Genomic DNA, 27,337 nt, shown 5'->3' on the forward strand with positions numbered 1-27,337 from the left:
AACATCCAAAGAAGAGTTGATAAGAGTCACCAACTGACTAAGAAATTGTTCCGCGGCATATTGCCTTCGAAGGTTATGAGTAGATGACAAGCTCCATGCATGAGATTTCAAGCTTTGAATATGTGCAATCATAATAGTGGCATATGGATGCCATTGTTGGACCCCTTGAAGGACCAAGTGAAAGCTAACTTGTAATTGGATTTGGATCCTCTGATTTGGAATCGGATTTGGATCCTCTTCCACGAAAAAATACTTGAGAATTTAACCATTGTGCTTTGTATGATTAAAATGAATGGTTGAAATATATTAATCAAAATACATCACGCCAAAGTGACCAAAGAATCCAACTCCAACCCCTCAATTCTAACTCTGTCTCTTTTTATCTTTTTCCAGACCAATGCAAAGAGAGTCTTCACCCATCCTACTACTCAAGCTTTTTGGAGTGAAGGGAGCAGAAAATATCTTTTTCGCAATTATCACTCACTAGAAGACATGATTCAATGGAAAAATCTGGTATTTTACACAAAACAGGCAAGATGAAGCCCATGATAATTTTTTTTTACTCAATTTGAATGTAATTATATTTAATATGATAATAAATATTTTCAAAAATTATAAATTTATTTATTTATATATTTTTTAAATAACACTAGATACAAATAATACTAAGTATATATTTAAAAATTTATAATTTAATCAAACATATACATCAGAGTATAAAATCTAATTTTTATTAAATAATTAGATCTTATAAATAAAATTAAAAAAATAATAATTATCTTAAAAGTCATATAATTAATAATTTATAATTAGTTGACTTTTCTAATAACTATTTTATATCATACAAATAATAAATTGTAATTAATTAATAATATAAAATTATTTTATGTAAAACTATTTTATACTGGAAATAAAAAACTATAACAAACGCAACTGGCACAGTTTAAAATATTAGTAAAAAAAATCTACAAAATCAAATTTTAAAAAATTAAAATACATCCTCAACGGCTCAATTTGTAAATGAAAAATGCACTAAAAAATTATCTTGGATCCTTTCAAAACAAAATTCGGTTCTAAAAATTCTCTTGAGAAAATATTTAAAGGAAAAAAAAACTCCAAATTAAGCCAATACACACTCATCTCAGAACCAATAACTCCCCAAAAGTAAAATTTATACTGAAAATGCAACTTTATTTATCCGAACAGGAGAAAGGCACATGTCAACACAACCATTTTAACTGTCTTAAATATACACAATTAGCTAACAAACACAAAACACTCCCATAGTGACATGCATAGCAAAATAAACGCGCAACATGACATTAAGTTCCTTATTTCTTGCCACGCAATTTAGCTCCAAGGGCTCTTTCCAACTTGCCAATTATCTGCTGGTTTGGAATGGCCTTTCCTGACTCGTACTCCTGGATCACTTGAGGCTTCTCATTGATCAGCTGCAAGTAACAATGCACGTCATTGATAATGCCTAATTGCTAATAAGAAAAATAAAGAGATCGATGATATATTAAAAATAATTCTACTGAAGGGAGAGTAATACTTGAGCAAGCTGAGACTGAGTAAGTTTCTTGTCCATCCTAGCTTGCATTATGGCCTTCTTAAGTTCAGTCGGTACCTTCTCATCTGCACACAAAAAAGTGCAGTCACATTACATGTGCACCAAGGTACGGAGAGATGCCATTAAAGAATAAAAACAAGATCTTCAAGCCAAGACGAAGAAAAGGAGGCTTTATTTTGGTTCAAGAAATGTAAAACTTGAAAAACAGTGCTACTGTTTGCCATAATTCTCTCATCTATTAAGCAGATCATATTATATGCATAAAAAATATACATAATAAGTAAACAAATAAAACAGCAGGTTCAAGTTTCAACCATTTTTATGCTCACGAAGTCAGGGAATTTTTTAATCAAAACCTAGAATTAATGATCCAGTGATCTATAGTCGTTCCACATCTCATCAAACATAAGAAAAAAAATAAAACAGAATTATGTAGCCAAAATACAGAGGGGTATATTAAGTGAATGTATGAGAGGAGTAAATTTATAACCATTCAATTTTACCTGACACACTCCTAGAAACTATGTGAAACAGATTGTATGCAGGACACAAAGTTATGGCAAAGCTCAAAGAAAAAATGTTTCATTTATCTTAGTTGGAAACTGCACATAGGACAACAATGCAGTAATTCACCTTGCAGAAACATCTTTATTTTGGTTGGGAGAGGGGATTACTATCATGAAATTTTTCCTCATGTCTGAATTTATGTCATCATTTCTACCACGTACATATACATTTTCTTATTTGTGCTTAGGTTTAAGATTAACATTGACTACTCATAAAAAAAAATAACATTGATTTCTATATAACTTAAGTATGAGTGACAAAATCAAACAAGAAAATAAAACTAGAAACCTACCATAAGATTAATGAATTTCCAAGCAATTATGTTAAAACTTAATATTTAGTAATCATGAACTAACTATCTCAAAAGCTTAAGCTATTATTAATGCTTTTGTATCACACTTATAACACACCCCAAAGATCACTTTGAGTTTAAAGTATGATTAATTCTCAGACTCCCTTACCTTGAGAGAAGAGATTCAACTTTTTATTAGAAGAATGAAGACAGCAAGAATCAAACTTTAGATCACTTGGTCACGCAGGCTCTAATACCATGTCATGAACCAATTACTCTAAAATCTTGAGTTGTTTGGTGAAGATGCATGAATGATCCTATATAACATCCCTAAGTTAGCCGTAGTAAACAACATTTCTAGCTATTGTGGTGGTGATACAGTGATACCTCCAGCTTAAATCATACGCTTCAACCTACCTAGCACATAATTACTATTCACAAAAAAGACAGAACCTCCATAATCTATTAAGATCTATTAAGAGTCAAAAGACAATTGCATAAAAACCAGTAAAATTCTGTAGTTGAAAAATAGAAAAGCAGGACAAAGAAGTCATTATTGTTTACATATTTCAGCTCTTGATTCTTCCCATATACTATATTCAAAAGTAGATGCACCGAGGTTCATTCAATGGTAAAAAAAAGGAAAAAATAAAGCTGTGTATCTATCTATCTATCTATCTATATGTTGTAATACTCACGAGCTAGACTCTCAGTATCATCATCCAGCCTCTTAGTGTTCAATGAAGTGCTGCTAGATGCTGCTTTATTTGTCCCAGCATTATCTGTAACAACAACAATTGAACAATCACAATTCAAACCATCCAAATACAAAAGCTTACCAAAAACAAGAATAAAAAAAACACACAAACACACACAAGCACACACAAACACATACGACACATCCACGATCATTCCATAAGAAATTGTTTTATAAATTTTTTTCCCAACCCCCCTTTCCGACTAAATAAATATCAAGATCATTTTTTTCCTAATCATTTAAAACACCAAATCATCAAATCCAGCTGCAATAATCCCAAGAAACAAGAAGTTCAGATCCTATATTTAAAAACAAAAGAAGAAAAGACAATAAATTGATCAATCGGTGAGGGTTTTGGGAAGGAACATTTTTTTAGGGTTTCGATTTCGGCGCCGGAGCGGCGGGCGGCGTTGACGGCTTTCTCATCCTTCTTGGCGGCGGCAGTGGGAGCCTTCTTGCGGAGGACGACGGGTTCCCAATCTTGAGAAAGAGGGCCAACACCTGACATTTCTATGGAATGGTTCTGTGACTGTCTAGGGTTCTTTGCTTTTGTTCGCGAAGCTTCTCAACGACAAGAAAATAATGAAGATGGAAATGGGATTCGGGGACTTTAGTAACTTTCCCTCGTTTTGGATCATTAGATTACTCTAATGGTTTGGATTTTTTCCACTTGTTTTAAAAGGTATTTTTAATTTAATTATTAATTTAGTTTTATATTTTTTTACACTTTAAAATCGTAAAAAATAAAAAGATAAAATTACATTTTTGGTTCTCCTAATTGTCTTTAATTTTGTTTTGACCCCTTTTTAAAATTATTGGCACATTTAGTCATCCAATTATGTTAGATGTGATTCACAAGTCTAAATTTAGACGTTGATTATTATACATGAATATTGATTGTCATGTGTCACATTCTGATTGGATGTTGACTCTATGAACGATGAAAATGTATTGTTGTTGTCAACGTCCAATTAGAACGCAACACGTGACAGTCATCGTCGTGACACATGATAGTTAATATTTTTCGTAACCGTCAACGTTTAAGTCTAGATTTGAGGATTACATTTACGAGATTAAACATAATTGAAGGACTAAATGCGTCAATAATTTTAAAAGGGAGACCAAAATCAAAATTGGAGACAACTAAGAGACCAAAAATACAAGTTTGCCTAAAAAATAACAATGAGCGAGCTTGTAGATGAATATTAAAGAGTTATTTAACTTTAACTCGATGTGTGATGTCTTAATGGGAAATTTTATTGCTTGTTGCAGTCCCACAGGTTCAAGTAGGATTATTTTAGGTTGAAGATATCATAAGTTTGTAGTATAAAAAAAGTCATAAAATATGTTGTGATAGTTCTATAATCGCCATATATTTTCTTGACAAACAAAAGGACATCAGTAAAAAAGATTGATGGTTAGAGGTATTCTGGAATTTATGATAATGGATGTGAAAATAATCATTGGGTTACACTTTGAACAATTCTATTCTGCTTTTGTTCATTCTAGCTACCACTTGGGGGGCAAGAGGCAGAAATTGAAGCAATTTGCACCAAACAAACAATTTTTTTGCAAATAAGAAACCATGACAAAAATACATTTTGGTAGGATTGATATATTCAATTTGCTACAAGTTCACCAACTTCTTTTTTACTCATGTTTTTATGGAACCTATGCCTTCCTTGCTTAAAACTTTTTCTCTTGTGCTTTAGCATGAAAGAGAGTTTGTTGGTGATTTTACTTCACAATCACCTACGGATACTGCTGCTTTTTCCTCAGTCAATGACAATACCAATGTCACCTCCTCCAATAAAAGTTTTTTCAATAATCACAAGGTTCCTAGTAATTCTCATAAAGGACCTAAAGGCAATAAACTTTGTACTCATTGTGGAAAAACCAACCATACTGTTGAAACATGTTTTTTCAAGCATGGATTTCCTGCTGGTTATAGGAATCGTGGTAAAGAAGACTCTTCAAATTTCATGTCTTCTGCTAGCTTGACTGAAGTAGATTCTGATATAACTTCACAAACTGCTGCTTTGGAGGATAGTTCAACTCGAGATAAGTTTTGTTTGTCCAAAGACCAGTACAATGCCATTATAGCTCTTCTTCAACAGACCAAGGATTCTTCTACTTCTGTTAATCACATTCAACATTTTGTGGTTAATCAGTCAGGTATTGAACCTTTTCTCTAGATTCTTGACAATGGTGCCACAAATCACATATGTCCTAATAAATCTTCCTTTTCATTTCTTAAGAAAATCAAACCTATTCATGTTAGACTTCCTAACAATAGTTCTCTTACTGCTTTCTTTGCTAGTGATATTCACTTAGGTGATTTGCTTTTGAAGAATGTTCTGTATATTCCTAATTTTTCTGTTCAGTTTGTTTCCATTTCTAAACTGCTTCATACCATTGATTTCTTAGTTCTTTTTTGTAAATCCTTTTGTCTCATTGTGCAAAACTCTAACTTCAAAATGATTGGAGTAGCTAAGCAACACCATGGTCTTTTTCATCTGTAGGATTCCAATGATTTGAAGTTTTTTTTTCTTTTTTTAGAGATTGTTGTATTGTTTTGGACAAAATTTTTACTACAGATTCTATTGTAAATGCTATTGATAGTTCCATGCTATGGCATTCTAGGCTAGGTCATACCTCAAATAAAGTTTTGCAACAAAATACTCCCATGGCATCTTTCATGAGACCTTTTGCCCTGAGACTCCTCAGCAGAATGGTATTGCTAAGAGAAAACACCAACATCTTTTAAATGTTGGTTGTGCTTTGTTATTTCAATGTAAACTCCCTATTCATTTTTGGTCTTATGCTATTAGACATGTTGTCTATATTATTAACTGGTTACCATCCTGTTTTTTACTTCATAATAAAACTCCTTTTGAACTTGTTTTTGGTTCTAAACCTGATTTCTCAAACCTCATAACTTTTGGTTGCTTGGCTTTTGCTCACACTTTGGATTTAGGCAGAACTAAGTTTGATAAAAGGGCTTCCAAGTGCATTTTCATTGGTTACAAGGCTAATAAAAAAGATTATCTTCTCTTTATTCTTCATTCCATTCCTTTCTTGTTTCAAGAAATGTGATTTTCTATGATAAAAATTTTCCTTTTGCTGTTGACAACACTAATCATGGAACTTTCAATGGTGTTTCTACTAATTTGTCTAATTTTGATTCTTTTGTTGATGTTGATATTTCTACTCAAACTCAAGATTTTCATCAACATTTATCTAATAAGAATCATGTAATAGACCCTTTGTTCATTTCTTCTACTGAATCTGTTTCTCACAATGATACACTTCCAATCAGTGCAGGTCCTGTAAGATTTTCTACTAGACTCAAGAAACCTCATAGTTATTTGTTTGACTATCACTGTGGCAATATTTCTTCTCATTTTACTTCTACTCATTCTACAACTCCTTATCCTTAGCAATCCATTCTTTCTTATTCTAAATTTTTTTTTAATCATACTTCTTTTTTCATGTCTATATCTACTCATTATGAGCCTCATTCCTTCAAAGAGGCCAACAAACTTGATTGCTGGAAATAAGCTACGATGGCAGAACTGTTGGCTCTTTAGGCTAACAACACTTGGTCTTTAGTTCAACTTCCTTCAAGCAAACCTATTGTGGGTTGTAGATGGGTTTACAAAGTTAAGTACAAAGCAGATGGTACCTTGGAAAGATATAAAGCTAGGTTGGTAGCTCAGGGTTTCACTCAAACAAAAGGGGTTGATTTCTTTGAAACTTTTTCCCTAGTTGCCAAATTGACTGCTATACGATTTCTTTTATCAGTTGTTGTTGCAAATAATTGGTTTCTTCAGCAGCTTGATGTGGATAATGCCTTTTTATATGAAGACCTTCATGAGGAGGTTTACATGAAGCCTCCCCTGGTATGCCCATTTCTGATCCTAGTCTTGTATATAAGTTGTAGAAATCATTGTATGGCCTCAAAAAAGATAGTAGGCAATGGAATTAGAAGTTGACTTTTGCCCTTCTTCAACTTGGCTATGTTCAAAGCACTTCAGATTATTCCTTGTTTGTCAAGCAAACTCCTTCTTCCTTTACAACATTATTAGTTTATGTTGATGGTGTTGTCCTTACTGGAAATAGTATAGTTGAAATCAATGCATTAAACAACAACTTCATGATCAACTTCACATCAAAGATTTGGGTGATTTAAAGTTTTCTTGGACTTTGAGGTTGCAAGATCTAAGACTGGCTTGATTTTGAATCAGAAAAAGTATTACTTAGAAATACTTTCCGAATTTGGTCTTACTGGTTGCAAACTAGCCAATTCTCCTGCCAATGCTTCTATTAGATTGAACTCTGATGAGGGAGATCTTCTAGAGGATGTCACTTCTTTCAGGAGGCTTATTGGAAGACTTCTTTACTTAACCAATATCCGACCAGACATTGTTTTTGTTGTGCAACAAGTCAGTCAGTTTGTTTCCAAGCCTAGAACTCCTTACTTACAACTTGCCTTAAGAATTCTAAGATATTTGAAGGGTGCTCTAGGCTTAGGTCTTTTTTATCCTGTTGATAATGACCTGAAGATCCAAGCTTTCTTTGATTCTGATTGGGCTACATGTCCAGTTAGTCGCAAGTCAGTCACTGGCTATTGTGTTTTTCTTGGTAATTCCTTGATAATGTATCTTTGTGATGATCTTCATCTCTATTCTTGTTTCTTTTTGTACTTTTTCTGATAATGAATCTGCAATTCATCTTGCAAAGAATCCTTCTTTTCATGAGAGAACAAAACACATTGAAGTGAATTGTCATTTGATTTGAATCAAGATTTATGAAGGCCTCATTCTCTTGTCTCATATTCCTTCTGGATGTCAACTTGCTGATATGTTTACTAAGGCCATGTATCCTACTCCTTTCAAGCAAAATGTGTGCAAGTAGTGCCTTATTGATATACATTGCCCACCTTGAGAGGGGGTATTAGAATGAGATGATTTATCTGTCATCTGCATTTCTTTTTAGTCTTTTAGTTAATAACTAATTTTGTTAGTCAGTTATTGACTTACCTTCTTAGTTAGTTAGTTATCTTCCTAACCATAGTTTTGCTTGTATATATAGCAAATCTTGTAATCTTTTTTTTTATTGATTGATCAATGCACAATATTACACAAGGAGAATTTTCAAGTTCTCCAAATTTAGTTCACATTCTTTCATTAAGTGCATTAACTTGAGGATAGAGTTGTGAACTCTCAAGAAAACTTTTGTCCCTGGTAGGTCCACTCTTATAAAATCAATCGTTGAAAGAATAAGAAAAAGTACTTAATGAAGATGATACCACTCTTATAAAATCAATCGTTGAAAGAATAAGAAAAAGTACTTAATGAAGATGATGTAAGAGTAGAAGCATGTTTTGAATATGATGGAGAATGCTAATGAAAAAAATCATAGTAACCACAACATATGCAATTATTCGTTGTACATATATGAAATTATTCATGACTCAAAGTTTTAATGAAAATTTGTTTTTTCAATGGTTCATTAGAAATTGTTTATAAAGATAATATATTGAATTATGTCGGGCAAGATCTATATTGTTATTACAGTCCACTTAAGTTGTTCTCAATTCCTCGTTATGGTTTGGTTAGCTAGTGTGTGCTTCCATGGACAAGTTTATTTCTTTTGTGTTTGATGCACAAAGAAAAATAACCGAATATCACAAGTATTTCCGGTATTTTTAGTTTTTAATATTATGAACATTTTATTTAATTCAATCGACAATAACGATTATGCCACTAATGAATTTAAAAAATTAGTTTCCCACCTAAAATGGTGCCGACGGCCGACGACTACATTCACCCCTTAATAGAGAACCAATACTCCACAAATCATAAATCATAATTCATGTAAATTAAAAAAATAATGAAAGGGAAATTTTATGAAACAAACTTATGTAAATAGTTTACAATTAAATAAATAATAACAACGAAGGGCCAAACCAGTAAAAAATACCTTAAGACTATTAAAAAATATTTAACCCTTACACAAGGTTCCAAGAAAAGAATCTAGCTCTTCAATATTATATTCTTAAATCTATCTGTGTCTAAAAAAATTTGACCATCATATACAAAATTATTTACTTGACCACGGTGGCATACACCTGGTTAGCTTATTAGAGCTAGTGACATAGTGTAACAAATTGATTTTGCAAACTCTTTTGATCTACTTCTAAGTAAATTACCGGGGGTCAGAGCTAGCAGAACCTATCCCTCATGTGCAGGTTTTGAGTGTTGTTGTAGTTATTATATTTATAATTAATTTCCTTTTCTGTTTTGTTCAAATTTTATATATACTCTCCATGTTATTATCATCCCTTCTTTGAATATATATATATATATATATATATATATATATATATATATATATATTTTGTTAGATTTATATGTGTTACTTTTTTTAACAGAAGGCGGGTAATGCTGAAGACACATTTAATTTGTAGGTATTGAATCTAACAAAATGTTAGAAGGGTTGAAAAAAGTGGCATGTAGAGTTAGTTAGTATTCTCCATAGATACATATTAAAGTTCTCCTTTTTCCTTTAGGTTTTACCTACTTTCAAAATTCAAGCACTTGCTTACAATTATGGGGTTAATTTATTTGGAAATCTGAGTAGCAATATGACTACAGTCAATTGCAGTGGCAGGGTGTTGAAAATAAATAGTAATGAATTTTGTTCTTATTTTAGAGTGAGAATTCAAAGTAAGCCATTCTATTGGCATCTCTGCTGCAATTAGTTCAATGGTGAGAACTAGCTGAACATATTCTTGTGCAAGTTTTGATTGCATGTTGTTGTAGTTGTTATATATTCTTCATGTTTTATTGTATATAACAAGTTTCCTTTTCTGTTTTGTTCAAATTTTAGATATTAGATGTGCATTTTCTTAAGCTTATATTTTGTTATGTGCATCTCATATTCAAGCATTCAGTTTTAATTTCAACTATACAGTTTATTTGTTGTATCATAATATAATATATTGTTGATTTTTTCTGTGGTTACTTAAGTTTTTGTTTATGGTTAGCATATTCCTTATTTTTTCATCAACATTCTTTGGTCAAATTAAGTGAAAGGAATAGGAAAACAAGTCATTTCCTTATTTTGCACATTTCTTATTGGTGACTATAAGTGCACATTTCTTATTTTGCAGCATGGCAACAATAAGTTTGGTCAGTTGTGTGAATAGTGTACGCAATTGAGAGTCATGTTCTTGCTCAAGTTAAGAATTTTTTGTGCATAGTTTTGGCATTAAGGAAGCTACTCAACTCTGATAGTAATGCTGTTGAAGGATCCTCACTAATTATAACTATTTGCATGTATATATATTTTATAGGACATGGGATGGACGTTGCACATTAATAGCAGGAAAGTTAGAACTTTTTTTGTGTTATGGGTTCTATAAATGTGTAAGGAAGCTCCAGGATCTTTGTGTGTGGTGTGATGTTAGGTTTTTATATGGGTCATATTGCTTAATTTATTATCATACAACTCTCTGTTTTGATGTTATGCTTTTGTAATCATACTTCTAAATGCAAATGTTAATTATAATTGTTTGGCTTTTATCTCCAAAATGAATTATTATGTTAAACATGTAATGATCATAAGTGACTCGAATTTCTATTTTTGTGTTAATAATAACCGTGATCTTAATGAAAAATTTTCAACTCTATTTCATTTCAATAGTCAAGTTTTATTCGTTGACTTTAAATCTTTTTGGGTTGCATCTCTTGGTGAGACAAATTTCCTAACCATTTAAGCTAATTATTATTTTTGATAATTGTTATTGTTTTGATACCATACATTAAAAAAATTAAAATATATAACACTCTATATTTATAATTTTTGTGAAGTCAATATATAAAATCAATTTTTTTGTTTATTATCTTTTCAGTTATATATGAAATTATTTAAGATTTTATTTTACTTGAGTCAATTATATCTACAAGTAAATTTTGTTAATATAAATACTAAACCTAGCTTATATAAATCTAACAATTTAATCTCTTAAATGTTTCTAATAATATTTATCGATATAATTCTTTAATATTCATCATAACAACAAAACAAAAATAATGTTAATCATGTATATATAAAGGATGAAATCAAGCACAAACTAAAACTACAATTAAACACAAATTTTATCAACATAAAGTATAAAAAAGAAAATATCTATCCGATTCTTAAAGAAAAAACATAATGCCATATTATTTGTCCATTCCTTTATCTGTCCGGCAAGGACTTAACTATTTATGTCTTTAGATGATTCTTTATATACTTTTGTTTGTTTCACTTAAAATGGCATGGGTTTGAGTGACCAAAAAAACCATTTTTATCATGAGTGAGAAGATGGTCCAGCACATGCACAGTCCTCGTTATTGGTTAGCAGTATCAGATGATGATATTCAATGTTCACATGATCAAAGTTGGTCAAGGTGCTTGCTTCTTTGTGTATTGATGGAAATATATGAATATAAACCATTTTTTGCCATTTGGACTAGATTGAAGACTGTCATGATTGTAGATTGAAGAATGAACTACCACGTACTTAGATATAAATGATTATATTACTTGATTTTAGATGACGTAAATTTTAATTAACTAAAAATAACTTACTGTAAAGTAATTATATGCTTGCTTAAATATTTATATATGAAAATGATAATTTTGGTATTTAAAGATTTTTTTCATTAAATAACTTTGTTGCATGTTGATTTAAAAGTACAATTTAATTTGCACTCTTTAAATATTGGTTTGGACTGGAAAAATAACTATTCAATATATTTTAACTTATTAAAAACAATTATTTATTTTTATTGATTTTTTAGAGATTTTTTTACAAATAAATGGTTATTTCTTTAAACTAAAATGTTATCTAATCTGCTATAATAATAATAAATTTTACTTTCAATGAATTTGAAATAAGATTTTACTTCTACAACAAAAATCAACATGCGTGCTCAAGTCAATTAATTACTAAAACAATTAATATTTTAGTTCTACGTATTAAAGAAAAACTTGATGAGATGATGATGATAATATGTTGAGTTAATATATTAAGGTGATGTACAAATGGCTGAATAAAAGCTGAATGGGCATGCAGAAGCATAATATATTACGTCCATCCACCATTTTTTTTTTAATTAAAAAAAAAGTGAAAAGTGATGCATTTGGAATCAATTTAGCCTAGTAAGTAACCAAACCAATGAAATTTAAAATTTAAAGGATAACTTATCATTGCGTTTGGCAATAAGAAGACATAGAGATATGTGTTTATTCATAATTAAAAATAAATATTCCAAAATTATAACTCTTAATATTTTATTTTTTACATGGGTAAACTCATTACATTTCATTTATAATATTAATTAAAACAAATACAAGAGGGAATGTAATCAAAATCATGAATGTTAGCATTAAACCTTGACGCATGCAAGATTATGAGCAAACAACTCTTAGTATTTGATCCGTATGTATAGTATAATAATATATTAAATATAAATATTATACGATACGTATGAAATATGCATGTATCTTATTAAAATAAATTGCATGTACAAAAAAAATTGTCCTTATTCGGCTTCCGCATGTTTCACGCAATCTAGTTGCCCACAGCTTTCCTTTTTTTTTTTTTTAATAATGTTTTTTCCGTTCATTTGTTCAACTAATTGCCATTTTGTTTTCATTCTCCTATGGCTTTGCTGTCACAATAAGTTGATTTTGTTCAATTATGTATAGGACACGAATAGATACATAATGTTACGTACGGTTGATACCAATTGATATCGATAATTGAAAATTTAGTTAAATCTGATTTAAAATGTTTTAAAATTTACTTCTCATGTAATTTAAAATAGAAAACTTTAAGTCTGATTTACATAGTTACAAAATTATGTATAAATATTTATTTATAATATTATTTTTTAATCATTATTACTCTTGAAATATATTCTAAATATTAAATTAAAAAATAGACGTAATATATTTCTTAATTTCTATCCTTAATTAATAATTAAAATAAAATATAAGAAATTATTTTAAATAACATTAAGGAGATCAATTAAATCCTTCATAATTATTAAATATGATAAAATTTAATTAATATGATGATGGCTAATTTTAGCTTTCAATCAATGGTTGATGTTAGTTCAAGTAATTTTTTTTTTTATATTTATATATAGAGAAAGTTAGATATGTATGTATTAATAGTGTAAAATAATTTTTTGTTGATACTCTAAATTTTTTTCGATATATTTGTTTAAGACTTTTTACAAAAGATTCATTAATAGAAACTTACGATTTTAAAATTATACCAGGATGAAACAGTTAACTCTGAACTTATCAGAAAGTACAGCACATGTCTCTTGGCTGACCGAATCCATCAACAATATATTAAATTAAAGATTGCATTGCAAGATGAAAGAGCCAACGGCAAATAGTAAATTCTACGATTATTATTTCGTAAAAAAAAGAAATATATTATAATTATACGATTATAATTAATTTTATTACTAATGAATATAAAATTACATGATAATAACATTTTAGCCTAATTTTCCTTTTCATAAAAGATCCCCATTCCAAATTCCATAAATAAAATAATAATGATGCTATACTATATAGTTTTACAGTAAATTATGAGGTTATCAAAGAGTTTTGATTTATTTACATCCATATAGCATATATCAGATAGTTGATAATCTTTTTTTTTTCTTCATCATATTTATATTTTTTTCTCTCTCTTAAGATATAAGTAGCATAAAGATGTCTATATTATTATAAACTTATAATAGTTTTTTTTATCATGAAATGATAGCAACATCTCCTTATTCTAAAAAACTATTTATTTAATAGGTATAAGACAACACATACTAAGTTTATGAAAAATGATCTGATTTTGATTCTCACATTAGAGGAGAATATTGAATTCCAAATATTAATACAAAGTCTCACATTATATATAAATGAGAAAGTAAAATAATATATAAGAAGAAAGATTTACAAATTTGATGTTTTAAGATTTTAAATTAAAGTATGATTTAGTTTAATTTTGTGAAATATTGATAGTTTTAATCTCATAATTGACTTAAAAAAATGAAACTTATGAGAATATTTTGGATTTTATGAAAAGTCAAAAACTTTAATTACAATTTTTTTTAAAAAAAACTATTTAACTTTAGATTTTTTTCATATATCTCAATTTTTTTTTAGATAAAGAAACCGAAGAGTTAAAAACTAGAGATGGTAAAATGAATGAAATTCTCAGTCGTATGACTCGAGTGCAGATCTAGTCAACAAAAACCAAAATTTAATTAACAAAATAGGTTTTGTTAGAGTAAAATTTAAGACATTTGGAATATAACTCTTGGTTTAGAAACAATTTAAAATCTACTTTAATTAATAGACAAACATTTTTTTGACATTGATATTTAAATATCTCATTAATGTTGATGAAATTTTTTTGGAAGGAAAGTAATTTTTTTAAAACTAAAATAATTAATAAAAAAGAAAAAAATAATTTAATATTAATGTTCAAAAGGACATGTATGATGATAAAAAAAAAAGGACATGTTCTGTATAAAAAAAAGGACATCCATCACTAAATAAATAAGACGCGTCATTATGTACGAAAAAAATATTTATGAAGGTTATCTGACTTTTGGAATAATGATTTAACTTTAATGTATTATAAAAGAATAATTTAGGATAATTCCTTAATGGGATATGGTTCGATGTAAAGTTAGGTCTGTATGCTAACACGAAATCTAATAGAATATTCTATTTAGCACACATCCATTAAAATATTCAATATTTTTTAAATATTAAAATATAATTTACAAATGGGCAAGTCTTTTGATTTATTTATGGTATATTGCGTCTTCCTTTTCTTAAGAGACACTCAAATTGTTCTTATTTTTTCCTTCCATTATTTAAAAAAATCAACTTTTCTTTTCTTAAAAAGGTTAATTACATGTTTGAAGATGTTTATTTTTTAAAAAAGTAACTACTTATTTCTTAAAACTTTCTTAAAAAATGACATATATTTTGATTATTTATCCAAATCAAACTGAACTGAAAACATACTTATACGTATTACACCTAATTAATTTTAATGTAAATGAATATCCTATTACTAGTAAGGTATTATGCACAATACAAGTTTACACACATGACCAGTACAACGATGAATGACTTAAAAAGTAAAATTTAACAGAAATATCTTACTATGTAATAGTTATATAATAAGTTTTTTTTTACTAACATAGATAAATTTCTTGTTAACATATGAGATTTCTTTATTTAATAAAAATTAATAATAAATAATTTTTTTATGAGTCTAAAGTTTTGTGATTATGTTTACTTTTCCTTTACCATTTCAGGCTTTAACCCGCGACTAAGGGTGATTTGATGTAAATTTTAGTATGAATGAATTTAGTGGAATTTATTTTAAGAATATAACGTTATACTGGGTATATGGTATTTTTAAGTGAGAGCAGAATAATTTTTTTAATCAGATAATATTTTTTTATTTGAGATCCAACTAATATTTTTCTACTAGTACGACAATATTAGGATAAAATAGTACTTTTAATTATGACTTTATACTTAAATTAAGAATCAAACTCTAAATTTTAACTAAGAAATTTAAATGTTAAACCACTTTTTCTGCCAAATTTTGAGGAAAAATTAATCTTATTTGTCTGATAAAGTAGGATAGAATTTCGACTATAAATATATAACTTATGATATTCATACTCAATTTTACCCAACAAAAAAAAGTTTGAAATTTTTACTTCTCCCAAAATTGATTCTACTTACGGCAAGATTATTTAGTTAAATTTGATTTTAATTTTAATAAAATGCACTGTAAGCCCATTGGATAGCTCCTTATATCTTATCTGATGTACAAAATTTTACAATTGGTTTCTGAAGAATATTTCTAGTTCATTCCTAAAAAAAAAAAAAAAACAAAATAGCTCTACTCGTGGCAAGATTGATTTTCTTAAACACATAAAGTACACAGACAATTACCAACCCAATCACATCTCTCAAAATTAATCTTGCTATATAGAGTAGATTTCAAGAGTAAACAAACTGGATCTAATGTAATTTTCTACCATCAACTTTAGAACTTGGAAGATAAAGTAAAGTTTTCAATACCATTATCATCTATTTATATTTATATTTATATATAATTTACATAGAGTATCAAAGTTTTTCTATTAAAGTTGTCACATGATTTTTATTTATTTAAAATTTAATATTTTTAAAACTCTTTTAATCAATTTCTTTAATTCTTAAAATAGAAATTAAAAATACATTCTTTTCAAATACACCAGAAAAATATTTTGTTATATATATATTCATATGACATTTATTATTTTTTATTTTTCACCTATATGTAAATTCTATTATCTTTTAATCTTTCAAATATGGTATTCAATTCCGCTTTTAGTATTTTTTGTTTTACAATTTTTTTTTCTAGTTAGTAAGTTAAAAAATTAAAATTAAAAATGTTGAGAATACAAGAAGGCAGTACACACATATATATGAAATAAATGTAAATTTAATAAAAGTAAGCAATAAATTTAAATAACAACAAAAAAGTTCATCTCACAACTTTAATAAGAATCTTATAATATAAATATATTAGTATTATAATTAAAAATTACAATTTACACCATACATGATACTACGCTTCACAAACATAAACGCTAGTTAGTTTTAAAATTTTATCAAAATTATTTTAAAAATGGTAAATGAATAATTATAATTCAAAACAATTTGTCAAGGGTGTATTTACTTCATTATTTAGCATTGACTCAAAATCAACATATAGTCAAAAACATTTTCCGGGTTACGCATTTTAATTTTATTAAGTTTTATAATTATATATCTACTTTCTCTCTTAAAGAAAATATCTACTTTATCTTTCATTTTTTTAATTTCACTTATTTTATCATATTGCTTGTTATATTTATTATTTATTTTTCTTCTTTATTCCTTTCAGCACCAAATACCAAATACATAGATGGACAGAAACAAAATCATTTCAACTTAAGTGATAACATCAAATTCGAATACTAAATATATAATTATGTTAAATTTATTTTAATTTTTTTATCATATAGTAATCATATCAACTCAAAGAAAAATCTCTTTAGTAAAAAAAGGATTTACCAAACTTTTCTTTTTTCATTTTTTTAGGATCAAATGCTGGAAAGAAAACTTTTCTTTCTTCGTTACAGCTTATAGAGACAGGAAATGAGACACATGTTTGTCATTTTCCTTTTACCAGCTGTGAAAAACGTAGGAAAGAAAAAAAAAGTGGTCGGGCACAGCTGGAGTTCAAAAACGGCTCAAAAAATCACAGAAAAGGCGAGGGGCAATGCAATTTATTTTCTATTATTTATTTTTCTTTTGGAAACTGATATTTTAATAATCAGAACTCATTAGATTAATCTTTTAAGGTAGAAATAATCGAAGTTAATTTTGTCTAAAAAAACTAACCTTTTTCATATGCATCGAACCTGTACCTGTTAGCATCACCAAAGAATCCCATCTGTATTCTAGACTATGTTTTATTATTATTATCATTATTATTTCAACGAAAAAAGAAAAAAACAGTGATGACGTGTCCAAGATCTTCGTTGGGCCTTTTTCTTTTCACCTCCTAACCTTTCTGTTCCTCACAACAACACACACACACAGCGATCCCTCCCTTAGCTTCATCATTCTTCTATGCACTCTCATTCATCTTCCTTCATCATCATCATCTTCTTCTTCTTCTTCTTCTTCTCTGAATCCACCATGTTCAACTACCTTCTCTCCCTCTAATGATGGGTCTCTCAGGTACCTTCTTTCTGCATCTTCCAACCCATACCTTCTATTGGAATCTCATTTGCCCCATTTCAGATTTTGATCCAAAATCTCTTTTTGATGTGTTTTCTAGCCTTTTCAGTTCCCCCCTTCTGTTGGGCCACTCTCTATTTTTCGTTCTGGGAACATTCTCTGGTTTACTTGATTAACACTGTTTGTGTAATTTTATGAGAGAAATAAATATATATAATAAATAAAATGTGTGCTTTGTTCTTGGAATGTCACATTATGATGAAATGACACTTGGGTTTTATCTGCGCTTGGGTTTGCTTAATTTTGATCTAGAAGTGAATTTCTTTTTTTGTGAATGCATATAACAATAGAAGAGGAAATAATGTATGCACTGAATGATCCAATAACAAACCGCCATTAACCCCCCCCTCCCCCCCCTGCATAGCGACAAATTCTTCCTTCATTTTATGCATTGGAATTCGGAAAAGTACTTCCCCAACTTCAATTCAAACATAGCCCGTTAGATGTTTGGTTATTGCTAGGTAAAATTGATTTTGTTTCAAAGCCTCGGTTTGACTAGAAGTGGGAAAAAGTAGCTGTGTTGTCTTGAGTGTAGAAAATTCACACTAAGTTTTATAGCAAACTTGCTTTTAGGTGGTAAAAGCATCCAAACATAAATCACTTCACTTGAAAATCAATTTTACAAAAGCAATTTCATTCAAAATCAAATTTGCAAACACTCATCCAAACACACACTAAGTTTTTATACATTGATAGCGCACAGAGCAAAATGCAATTGACTGTTAATGCTTTTGAATGAATTGATGACGATTCTAATGGTTTTATTGGTATTACTTAGTGATTTACCTTTACACTTGCTGTGATATGTCTATATTTGTAGTAGAGGTCATTGATTTTTGGCTCTGCTATTGCTCTTGTCTTCTTCAATAGATCCGTTATTTGAATAGTTGCAAAGGAAATGATTACGACCATGCAGATTCATTATAGTTGGTTTGATTCTGAGGCTAAAATACGGTTGTTATCTAACTGTATATCCAGTCCCTATTGCAACTGATAAGCCGCTTACAAGGAGTTATCAGCTTGCTGACCCTGGGGATTTTGGTCTGAGTGAATAGATAAGTTGGTCGCAAATTTGCAAGATGCCATATTATATACAGAGACTTTATAGGCTATGCAATGCATCCTTTTCACCTAATGGACCTGCGTCTGAAGAGGCCATCGAGAAAGTTCGTGAGAAGTTAGGTATATTTCATTTTTGTCTTCTTTATCTTGCTTATAAATTCATTTTCATCGTGAACTTCATAGAAAGCTTGATGATGCCTAACGAAGAATGAAAACTGTGAGGCATACGAGAATAAATTGTGCTGAATCATTGATTGTTCTATACTCTGTCAAAATAACTTCAAACTTTTATTTTTTCTCTCCCTTTTTCCTCCTGATCACTTATCTCTATGCTTTCATTGAAACCAGTATAGGGTATTTGTCTTTTTGAAGGAGTCACAGGCTCAAGGTTAAATTTTGAGGGACAGTACAGTAAGCCTGCTTCTAATCTTTTTTATTCTTCCTTCTTTTAAGGGTAGAATATGTGTCACACTTTTCCCTTTAAATTTTAGGATGAATTATAAGACTAGAAGCTCTTGTGGTAAACCTCATTTGTCTGTCATTTATAAATTTACTTGCTGATTATCTTTTTAATGGTTCATGGAACAGATCATTGATTGTTTTACTTGTCCATCTAGATAATGGATTGTACAGATGTGGACCTATGTTTTTGAGGCAAGGGAAAGAAAAGAAGGATTTATCACAAGTTGTATACACAAATTGTTTATTTTCAAGCCTGTTCAATTTTCCTTCATCTTGAGATATGGCTGTATGCTTTATAGCGAATGATAAATTGTCACTTCATACTTCTAATACCTTTGTGATTTTCTATTTTAGATGACTTTGATCTTGCCACATGATAGTTTTTTTAGTCTACCTGATATTTTATTAATAACCTAACATTATGTTTCTACAGAAAGAATCAAACCATCAGATGTAGGTCTTGAACAAGAGGCCCAAGTGGTTCGGAATTGGTCCGGTTCAATGCTTGAACATAATGGGAGCCATCAATCTTTGCCACCTATCAAATATTTGCATTTGCATGAATGTGACTCCTTCTCTGTAAGTAAAGTCTCAAACTTCAGATCACGTTTATTCAGTCAGAAATTTTTATAAATTTGGACCTTAAATTGGCTATACCTACTGAAGTTGATTTGCTTTATCTTTTGCAGATAGGAATTTTTTGCATGCCCCCCTCGTCTATCATCCCCCTCCATAATCATCCTGGAATGACAGTATTGAGCAAGCTGTTATATGGCTCGATGTATGTTAAATCCTATGATTGGATTGATGCACCTGGCTCCAATGATCCATCTGAAGGTTTGTTTTTCTAAAACTTCACAATTATTTTGGATTTATACCCTCAACATATTTTCCCCATAAAACTGAACCAAATCAACCCTTATACATTTAGGAACTTCTGACCTTTTTTGTGTGAGAACTAGTATACAATGTCAAAATGTAAATGTCATCAGAAAGTGTTTATTTAGCTCAAGAACTACTGCTAGGGTTGTCTTGTTGGTTAAGGATAACCAAGAAATATCAATAGCTCAACTCGGTAGATACAAGGAGTTTAATATTGTTCTCTGTGCTCTGATCAAGAGATGCATTTTTGACAGAATGCTTACTTGAAGCAGGGCTGAAATGTGGAAGGGCATGATAAAGATAAAAGGGGCTTGGTATTGATCTAGCATATGACCTAGAAATCCCTAGGTGGAAAATAAGAAATTTTACTTGAAATTCTGGAAAATCCTTGTTATAATATTCATGTGTTAATATAAACCTCATTTTACATATAACAGGTCCTTTTATAAGCACCTATGAACCTGATTGGAAAATAATAAACATTCTTTTATAATGTTCCAAATCCATATTGTATATTAAGATGACTTTAATTCGATCATAATAACCTTTAGTTTCCTAAAAACTAACTAACGTATCTGGGCGCCTGAAGGCTCCTCACTATGCAAAGGTATGGGGAAGGGTCATTGTACATAGTCTAGTCTAACCCTTGCATATGCAAAGAAGCTATTTCTGGACTCGAACCCAAGAGCAACTGCTCACCAAGGCACAACTTTATCGTTGGGCCTGGTTTCTCGCCCTCTACCTTTAATTTCCAAAAATATCCCAATAAAACCCCTAAGAATATCTACCGTTTGATCTCATTAAAATTATCTAAAATCAATATATAATTATAATTGAAATCTTCCACTCCATATAAAAGCCTAAAACAATATTTTGAATATTTGAAGATATTGTAAATATTCTATAATTTGCTCTCTACTCCATGTTTGAACATATAAGTGAATAGATGTATTCCACAGACCTTTTTGACTGACTATCTGGGTCAATACAATAATCTATTGTGTGTGATCTGGATAGAACGGATCTATCCCAATAAAATTAGGTCCTTCCCAAAGTAACATCCTTGGTTGGAGGTGAAATTCAATCTACATTGGTTTCATCTTCTAAACTACTTGTGTCACTTCAAAAAATATTTTTTTTTCTTTTGACGAATCTCAAAAGTATATAATCAATAAGTCATCGAGTTCTTCTCAATATCTAATTCTCACTAATTTGGATTATTGGCTGTGTTATCAATTGACCTAGGACAGGAGTGTCAAAGGAATAAGAAATGAGGCCTAAATTCTTTTTCTAGAAGTTGTAGACCACAAAGTCCTGGATGCGTACATTGCTACAAAGTTACTAGGTAGAAATTCTGGAATTTACTTGAAAACAAGTAAAATTCTTGGTAGTGGTGTGGAAACATAAGCTGTATCTTGTTTTAATACTAGGCATTTTAAAAGGCATATTAGAACATTACTGGCTTGGAAACAATCTGCTGGAGCTTTTTTCAAGCCATATATAGTTTGTTAACAGGACTTTATTTTTGTCATAATTACCTTCAATTTACCTAAAATATCCCAATAAATCCCTTAAAGTATTTACTATTAAAATTATCTAATACCAATATGTTATAACTTATAACTAAACCATTTTTGCCATCAAGTCATACTTTTGGTTTACTTAGTAAATTGTAATGAAGATTCTCTGGATATATAATGGCTTGATGAATCAGCTTTACAAATTTGTTAAAAGGGTTACATATTAAATTTCTCATGCTATATCACTGAAATTGTCTTAAAAAGGAAAACAAAATGGATGCATCTAATTGCTGGTGCATTACTATAGAATAGTTTCAGCAACTCTATGTTTGTGCTAGTGCTAGTTATCCAGTGAATTTATGGGCATAAGATTAGGAAGTAGCTAAATGTCCATATTAATAAACTCCTGTAGTATTGAAGAGCTTAACTAACTGAGTTTGAATCTAGTAGGTGCTAGTCCCTTACAAATTAGTGACCCACAGTTTGAATCCCCCTTGAGAGAGGCACTCACATATAGTGCCCGATTGTACCTTGATTGAGCAAGGTTGTCTCCTATGGAGGATTCTTGTGGAGAACCTGAAAAAAATGGGTTATATCTATGTTCAATCAACTCTAAATATTTAGCATAACCTTGTGAGTCTTTAGTCTCGCTTGATCTTATAGAGACATTTGGTGTATGGAATGATAGCATTCATAGTAATGAACTAAACTGATTGTTTTTGTAATGTCGTCATTTGCCATGTATTTCTGCCACTAAACCAGAGAAAATACTTATGGCTTAATTTTTTATATGACCGTGTTTTTTAAAATGTTTAATGTGATTGCTTCAGCTTTCAGCAGTGCAGCCAATTTGTAGGTTTAAAGTTTAGTATTGTAAAATTCCATTTTATGCTGTGTTGAGGAGAAACTAGTTCTCCCCAATTCTCCATTCAGACAAATACAGTTGTCCAACTTGACTGGGAGATCATTTAAAGATTGCTGCTTTCTCCTTCTTTCAAATTCTTTTATTTAAAAGTTTTTTTCAGTGTATCCGTATATTGGAAGACAGTTGTAACTTGTAAGCATCTATCTATCACTGGACCCCTCAATAGTGGGAAAGCTGTGCACTTGGCCATTATCTTTTTTAATATGCAATAACCAGAATATGAGATATAAGGTTAATCTTCACTGCTAAACAATCAATTTCTGTGCTATTATCAATGTGACACAGCATATATTAAGAACACAAGTAGTACAGAGATTTTTCTCCCTTGCCAGGGTATTTGAGAGACCTGAATCTCAATTTCCACTCCAAAACCAAAAATTGATACATTCCGCTCTTCCAATTATATATGTTCTGTCATCTCTTCTCTAATTATTTGAGACTGGCTCACTCTTAATATCGGGGTCTTGTAACAGTTAATTTCTTGAAGGCTAGTATAACCTTTATTGTGAAGTTTTGTTTATGCAAAGATTGGAAATACCAAGTTTTACTTGATAACAACTATAATTTTTCTATCTATTGTTACATAACGACTATCTCACCGCTTCACAGTATCTCTTGTAGTGTATAACCTACACAATTATCCCAGTGAATAATGCATATATCCATATTATTGAATTCATATTATGTTGTAGCCAGTATAGCCTTATCAGTCTTATGATGATATGTGACGGGCAAGGATAATGCTTCCACAGTTCTGCTACTACACCCCACTTGTTCTTGCACAAACTATTTGACCTTTTTTAATATTATTCTTTCTATTATAGTTTAGATTCTAGAGTCACAATGATATCAACTCAACCAAGCCCGAGGTCTTTTCGAATTCAATTACACTAAACATACCAAATTGCTTCTGCATTGTGGACAAATTTCCTTCATTTAGAACTTTCATCTACCTCATTTTTGAATTGGCCAATATTAATAACTTGTTTTTTTTACTCTCCTGAGTCCTGACATCAAAATTTGTGATTGACAGCTAGACCTGCAAAGCTTGTCAAAGATACTGAGATGACAGCGCCGAGTCCCACAACGGTTCTCTATCCCACCAGCGGAGGAAACATCCATTGTTTCAGAGCTATAACTCCTTGTGCAATCTTTGACATATTGTCTCCCCCTTACTCTTCAGACCATGGCAGACACTGCACTTACTTCCGGAGATCCCAACGGAAAGACCTTCCGGGTAATCCGATTTATTTCCGTCGCTGGTTCTTACTCCACTTGTGAAATTCTGTTCTGTTAACCATTTCACACCATTGTCATCATTCGTTTCCGCTGCAGTTAATGTTCAGTTGAACGGAGTGACGGTTTCTGAAGTGACTTGGTTGGAAGAGTTTCAACCTCCTGACAACTTTGTGATCCGGAGAGGGCTGTACAGGGGTCCAGTTATTAGAACTTGAAAATTTTCTTGTTTGATGTGTCTTACTACACCAAAAGGAAATTGGTTTATCTTTAGGCTACAACAAAGGGAATGTGGAATGTGGAATAACTATATTCTTTGTCTATGTCCTTTAGGCATTGGAATATGTACATAATAATGCACTAGTGTAATCTATTTATAGACCTCAGCTTAATCCATTAGAATAGTTAACGGTATGTTGAAATAGTACTTGTCAGTGGCCATATCAAAATTTGTTTTCGTAGAGAATAAGAGGGCATTGTTACTTGGTCATGCGAGTTCTTGTTACATTGTGTTATTTCAGGCTCCAAAGTTAAAATCATATATATATATATATATATATATATATATATATATATATATATATATATATATATATATAAAGTTAAAATCAGCTTTTGGAGAAGCTAATATGAAAAAGTTTATATACATTTCATACATAAGCTAATTTTAGTTTATAACAAAAACTTGTTTAATTTTTTTTTAAATCTATTAATGAAATATTATTCATTTTTTGTATGAAAGTCGACGTAATGATTTAAGTTATATATTTGGATAAGTTTCTCAATAAACACTTAAAAGAAAATCAAACAAGTTTTTGTTATAAACTAAAATTAGCTTATGTATGAAATCTATTAATGAGAAATCATTTATTTTTCATGAAAGTCAATATATTTATTAAGTGATTAATAATATAATTCATTTTTTGGTTGAAAAAAATATTCCTTAGATTATGAGTAGTGTCATTACATCTAATCACACTTAAACCAATTAATTTTATAGCTTCTTTGAATAAAATTTAAATTTATAATAATATTAATTAAAATTAACTAATTTAATTACTTCTTTTATGAAGTAGTACAATTAGTAGGATATTAGAACGGATTGGAGCTGGTGGACCAACATGTTTTACTTGCTCAAGCAACTTGGGTTGGATTACATAGTTCAACTTGTCTAAACGGATAATTGTGTTGAATGATTAAAAATTATATATATATATATATATATATATATATATATATATATATATATATATATATATATATATTCTTTTTAAATGGATTGGTGGGTGAAGTTCACAAACTGAACATAGACTTTGGAAATTCGGTGAATTGAATCCGTGAGGAGGTGGTGTATGTATCAAGGTTTAGAAATTGTGGTGGAAGTTCAAGCGTCCAAAACAAATCGTTCCAAATTGAGGTGGAAGTGTGGAACCTCTTGTTGCTTCATGTGAACTCGCTTAAAACGTGTTAACGGGTTTGCTATCCTTATCAATGAGGAATTATTCAACTTAGTAACTCTATGCAAAGCGACGAACAAGGAAAGAAACTAATATAATATATATTTGTCAAAAAATTTATATTCACTTTTATAATAAAAATATTCAAACATAAATTCATAACATTAAAATCAATTTTGACTAAAGGGTTAAATTAATCTATGAATCTCTAAATTGTTTAACAATTTTTAATTGGGTATTTGATTTTGTTTTCAATTGAGTATTTTTTATCTGTATGAATTGACCACACTATCAGAAATTTACAATATCACATACTTTTTTTCAAGTAATTAAATTAAATCCCCTTAAATTTTCAATTAAGTATTTGAACTTGTACTTATTTTTTTTATTAATCGAGTTCATGTCTTTTCATTGACAATAAAGATTTAATTAATTAATAAATAAAAATTCAGAGACTTAATTGTAAAAAATAGTTCAAGAACTTTATTAATAATTATTAAATAGTTCACAGACCTATACATTTGTTGTCTTAACTAAAATCAATTTTATCAAAACTAGTTCAAACAAACTCAATCGCTATATAAATAGTAAAAATTGATACACTTAAATTACATCATGATAACATCATATTTGCATTTTTAGCCAAGTTATATCGAGATGGAATATATGTCAACTAAGTTCTTATACGTCTTAATACATGATAGAAAAGCTAATATTAATAGGAAGATTATATTTACGCGCACTTGATCCTTAAGAGTTATTGTAAGAGTAATTTAAAAAAAAAATATTTTTCACCTTAATTATTGATTTTTTAAATCTAATGATTAAAATTAATTACTCATTATAATCATTAGATTTCAAGAAAATAAATAAAACATTTCTATATATGTTATTGTAGATGGGAAAAAAAAATACTGGTGACACATTGTAAATTTATAATACTCATGAAATCCAAGTTATTATACATTAATATTAAATTAACACACACCTACACTTATATGAGACGGATTTTATATAGTTGCTACTATCTTAATTGGAACCACGCAAATGCATGGAAGCTTCAGCACTGTTTAAAGTTTCAACCGTATTTTATGTGTTTGTTGACGTTTGGAACAATGTATAAAGGAAAGTTATTTGTGTAAATATTAAAATGAGACAATTAATAAGCCAGAAATTATGACACAAGTGACAAGTAATTTAAATTTTTAAGAGAATAATTTATCCTTAATTAGTATTTTACTTCTTCGAGGAATTAGTGTCATGCAAAGTTTTAGTTGGGAGTTCATCGACGAACAAGTGTTGTCCAGGTCAATGTATGTCTGCAAATAACACTGGGAATAGTCATTAGCTTTGTACGTACAGATTGATGCTAAGATTAAAAACATTAAAAAAAGGCCAAAAAAAAAAGAAAAGGAAAATAAAAAATTGTATCTAGATATTTCGAGGTGGAATATTCGCCAACTACATTATTATATATCCGTCTAAAATATGGGGTATGATTTGAAATTGATGTGGGTAGGTGCTGCTATTGCATTGGGCGTGAATGCTTGCAGCTGATTTTGTAACTCTGTTGGCTACTTTGTACATCTCTTGTGTTACAAATAGCCTCTTATTACTAAATATTATTTGCCTATAGAAAAAACATTATTATCCGTCTAAAATATGAT

General features: G+C 29.7%; 3 protein-coding genes and 1 long non-coding RNA gene across 8 annotated transcripts; 3 read left to right on the top strand and 1 right to left on the bottom strand.

Moving 5' to 3' along the window:
- Nucleotides 1-1,155: 1,155 nt before the first annotated feature.
- LOC114417095 (multiprotein-bridging factor 1a-like) lies at nucleotides 1,156-3,811 on the bottom strand. The gene is made up of 4 exons (XM_028382196.1): nucleotides 3,556-3,811; nucleotides 3,131-3,214; nucleotides 1,556-1,638; nucleotides 1,156-1,451 (listed from the first exon to the last, which is right to left on the bottom strand). Exons 1-4 carry the CDS (start codon nucleotides 3,695-3,697, stop codon nucleotides 1,332-1,334), a joined length of 429 nt encoding a protein of 142 aa, XP_028237997.1. The 5' UTR covers nucleotides 3,698-3,811; the 3' UTR covers nucleotides 1,156-1,331.
- Nucleotides 3,812-5,171: 1,360 nt separating this feature from the next.
- On the top strand, nucleotides 5,172-7,904 carry LOC114416330 (uncharacterized mitochondrial protein AtMg00810-like). Its single transcript, XM_028381197.1, has 3 exons — nucleotides 5,172-5,364; nucleotides 6,994-7,091; nucleotides 7,437-7,904. Exons 1-3 carry the CDS (start codon nucleotides 5,172-5,174, stop codon nucleotides 7,902-7,904), a joined length of 759 nt encoding a protein of 252 aa, XP_028236998.1.
- A 1,391-nt stretch (nucleotides 7,905-9,295) lies between these two features.
- On the top strand, nucleotides 9,296-10,767 carry LOC114414232. The gene is made up of 3 exons (XR_003667163.1): nucleotides 9,296-9,442; nucleotides 9,764-9,962; nucleotides 10,367-10,767. It is a non-coding gene; the product is annotated as an uncharacterized LOC114414232 (long non-coding RNA).
- A 6,922-nt stretch (nucleotides 10,768-17,689) lies between these two features.
- Nucleotides 17,690-24,718, top strand: LOC114417096 (plant cysteine oxidase 4-like). 5 transcript variants are annotated; one of them, XM_028382201.1, is made up of 7 exons: nucleotides 17,691-18,066; nucleotides 18,997-19,308; nucleotides 19,537-19,599; nucleotides 20,084-20,229; nucleotides 20,340-20,487; nucleotides 24,011-24,214; nucleotides 24,313-24,718. In XM_028382201.1, exons 4-7 carry the CDS (start codon nucleotides 20,152-20,154, stop codon nucleotides 24,429-24,431), a joined length of 549 nt encoding a protein of 182 aa, XP_028238002.1. In that variant the 5' UTR covers nucleotides 17,691-18,066; nucleotides 18,997-19,308; nucleotides 19,537-19,599; nucleotides 20,084-20,151; the 3' UTR covers nucleotides 24,432-24,718. The 5 variants fall into 5 exon arrangements, with proteins under 5 accessions (XP_028238001.1, XP_028238002.1, XP_028237998.1 ...); XM_028382197.1 differs by lacking the exon at nucleotides 19,537-19,599; XM_028382198.1 differs by lacking the exon at nucleotides 19,537-19,599 and having other exon boundaries at nucleotides 19,043-19,308.
- The last annotated feature ends 2,619 nt before the right edge of the window (nucleotides 24,719-27,337 follow it).

Source organism: Glycine soja, chromosome 6 (assembly GCF_004193775.1).
Source record: "Glycine soja cultivar W05 chromosome 6, ASM419377v2, whole genome shotgun sequence".
NCBI lineage: Eukaryota > Viridiplantae > Streptophyta > Magnoliopsida > Fabales > Fabaceae > Glycine > Glycine soja.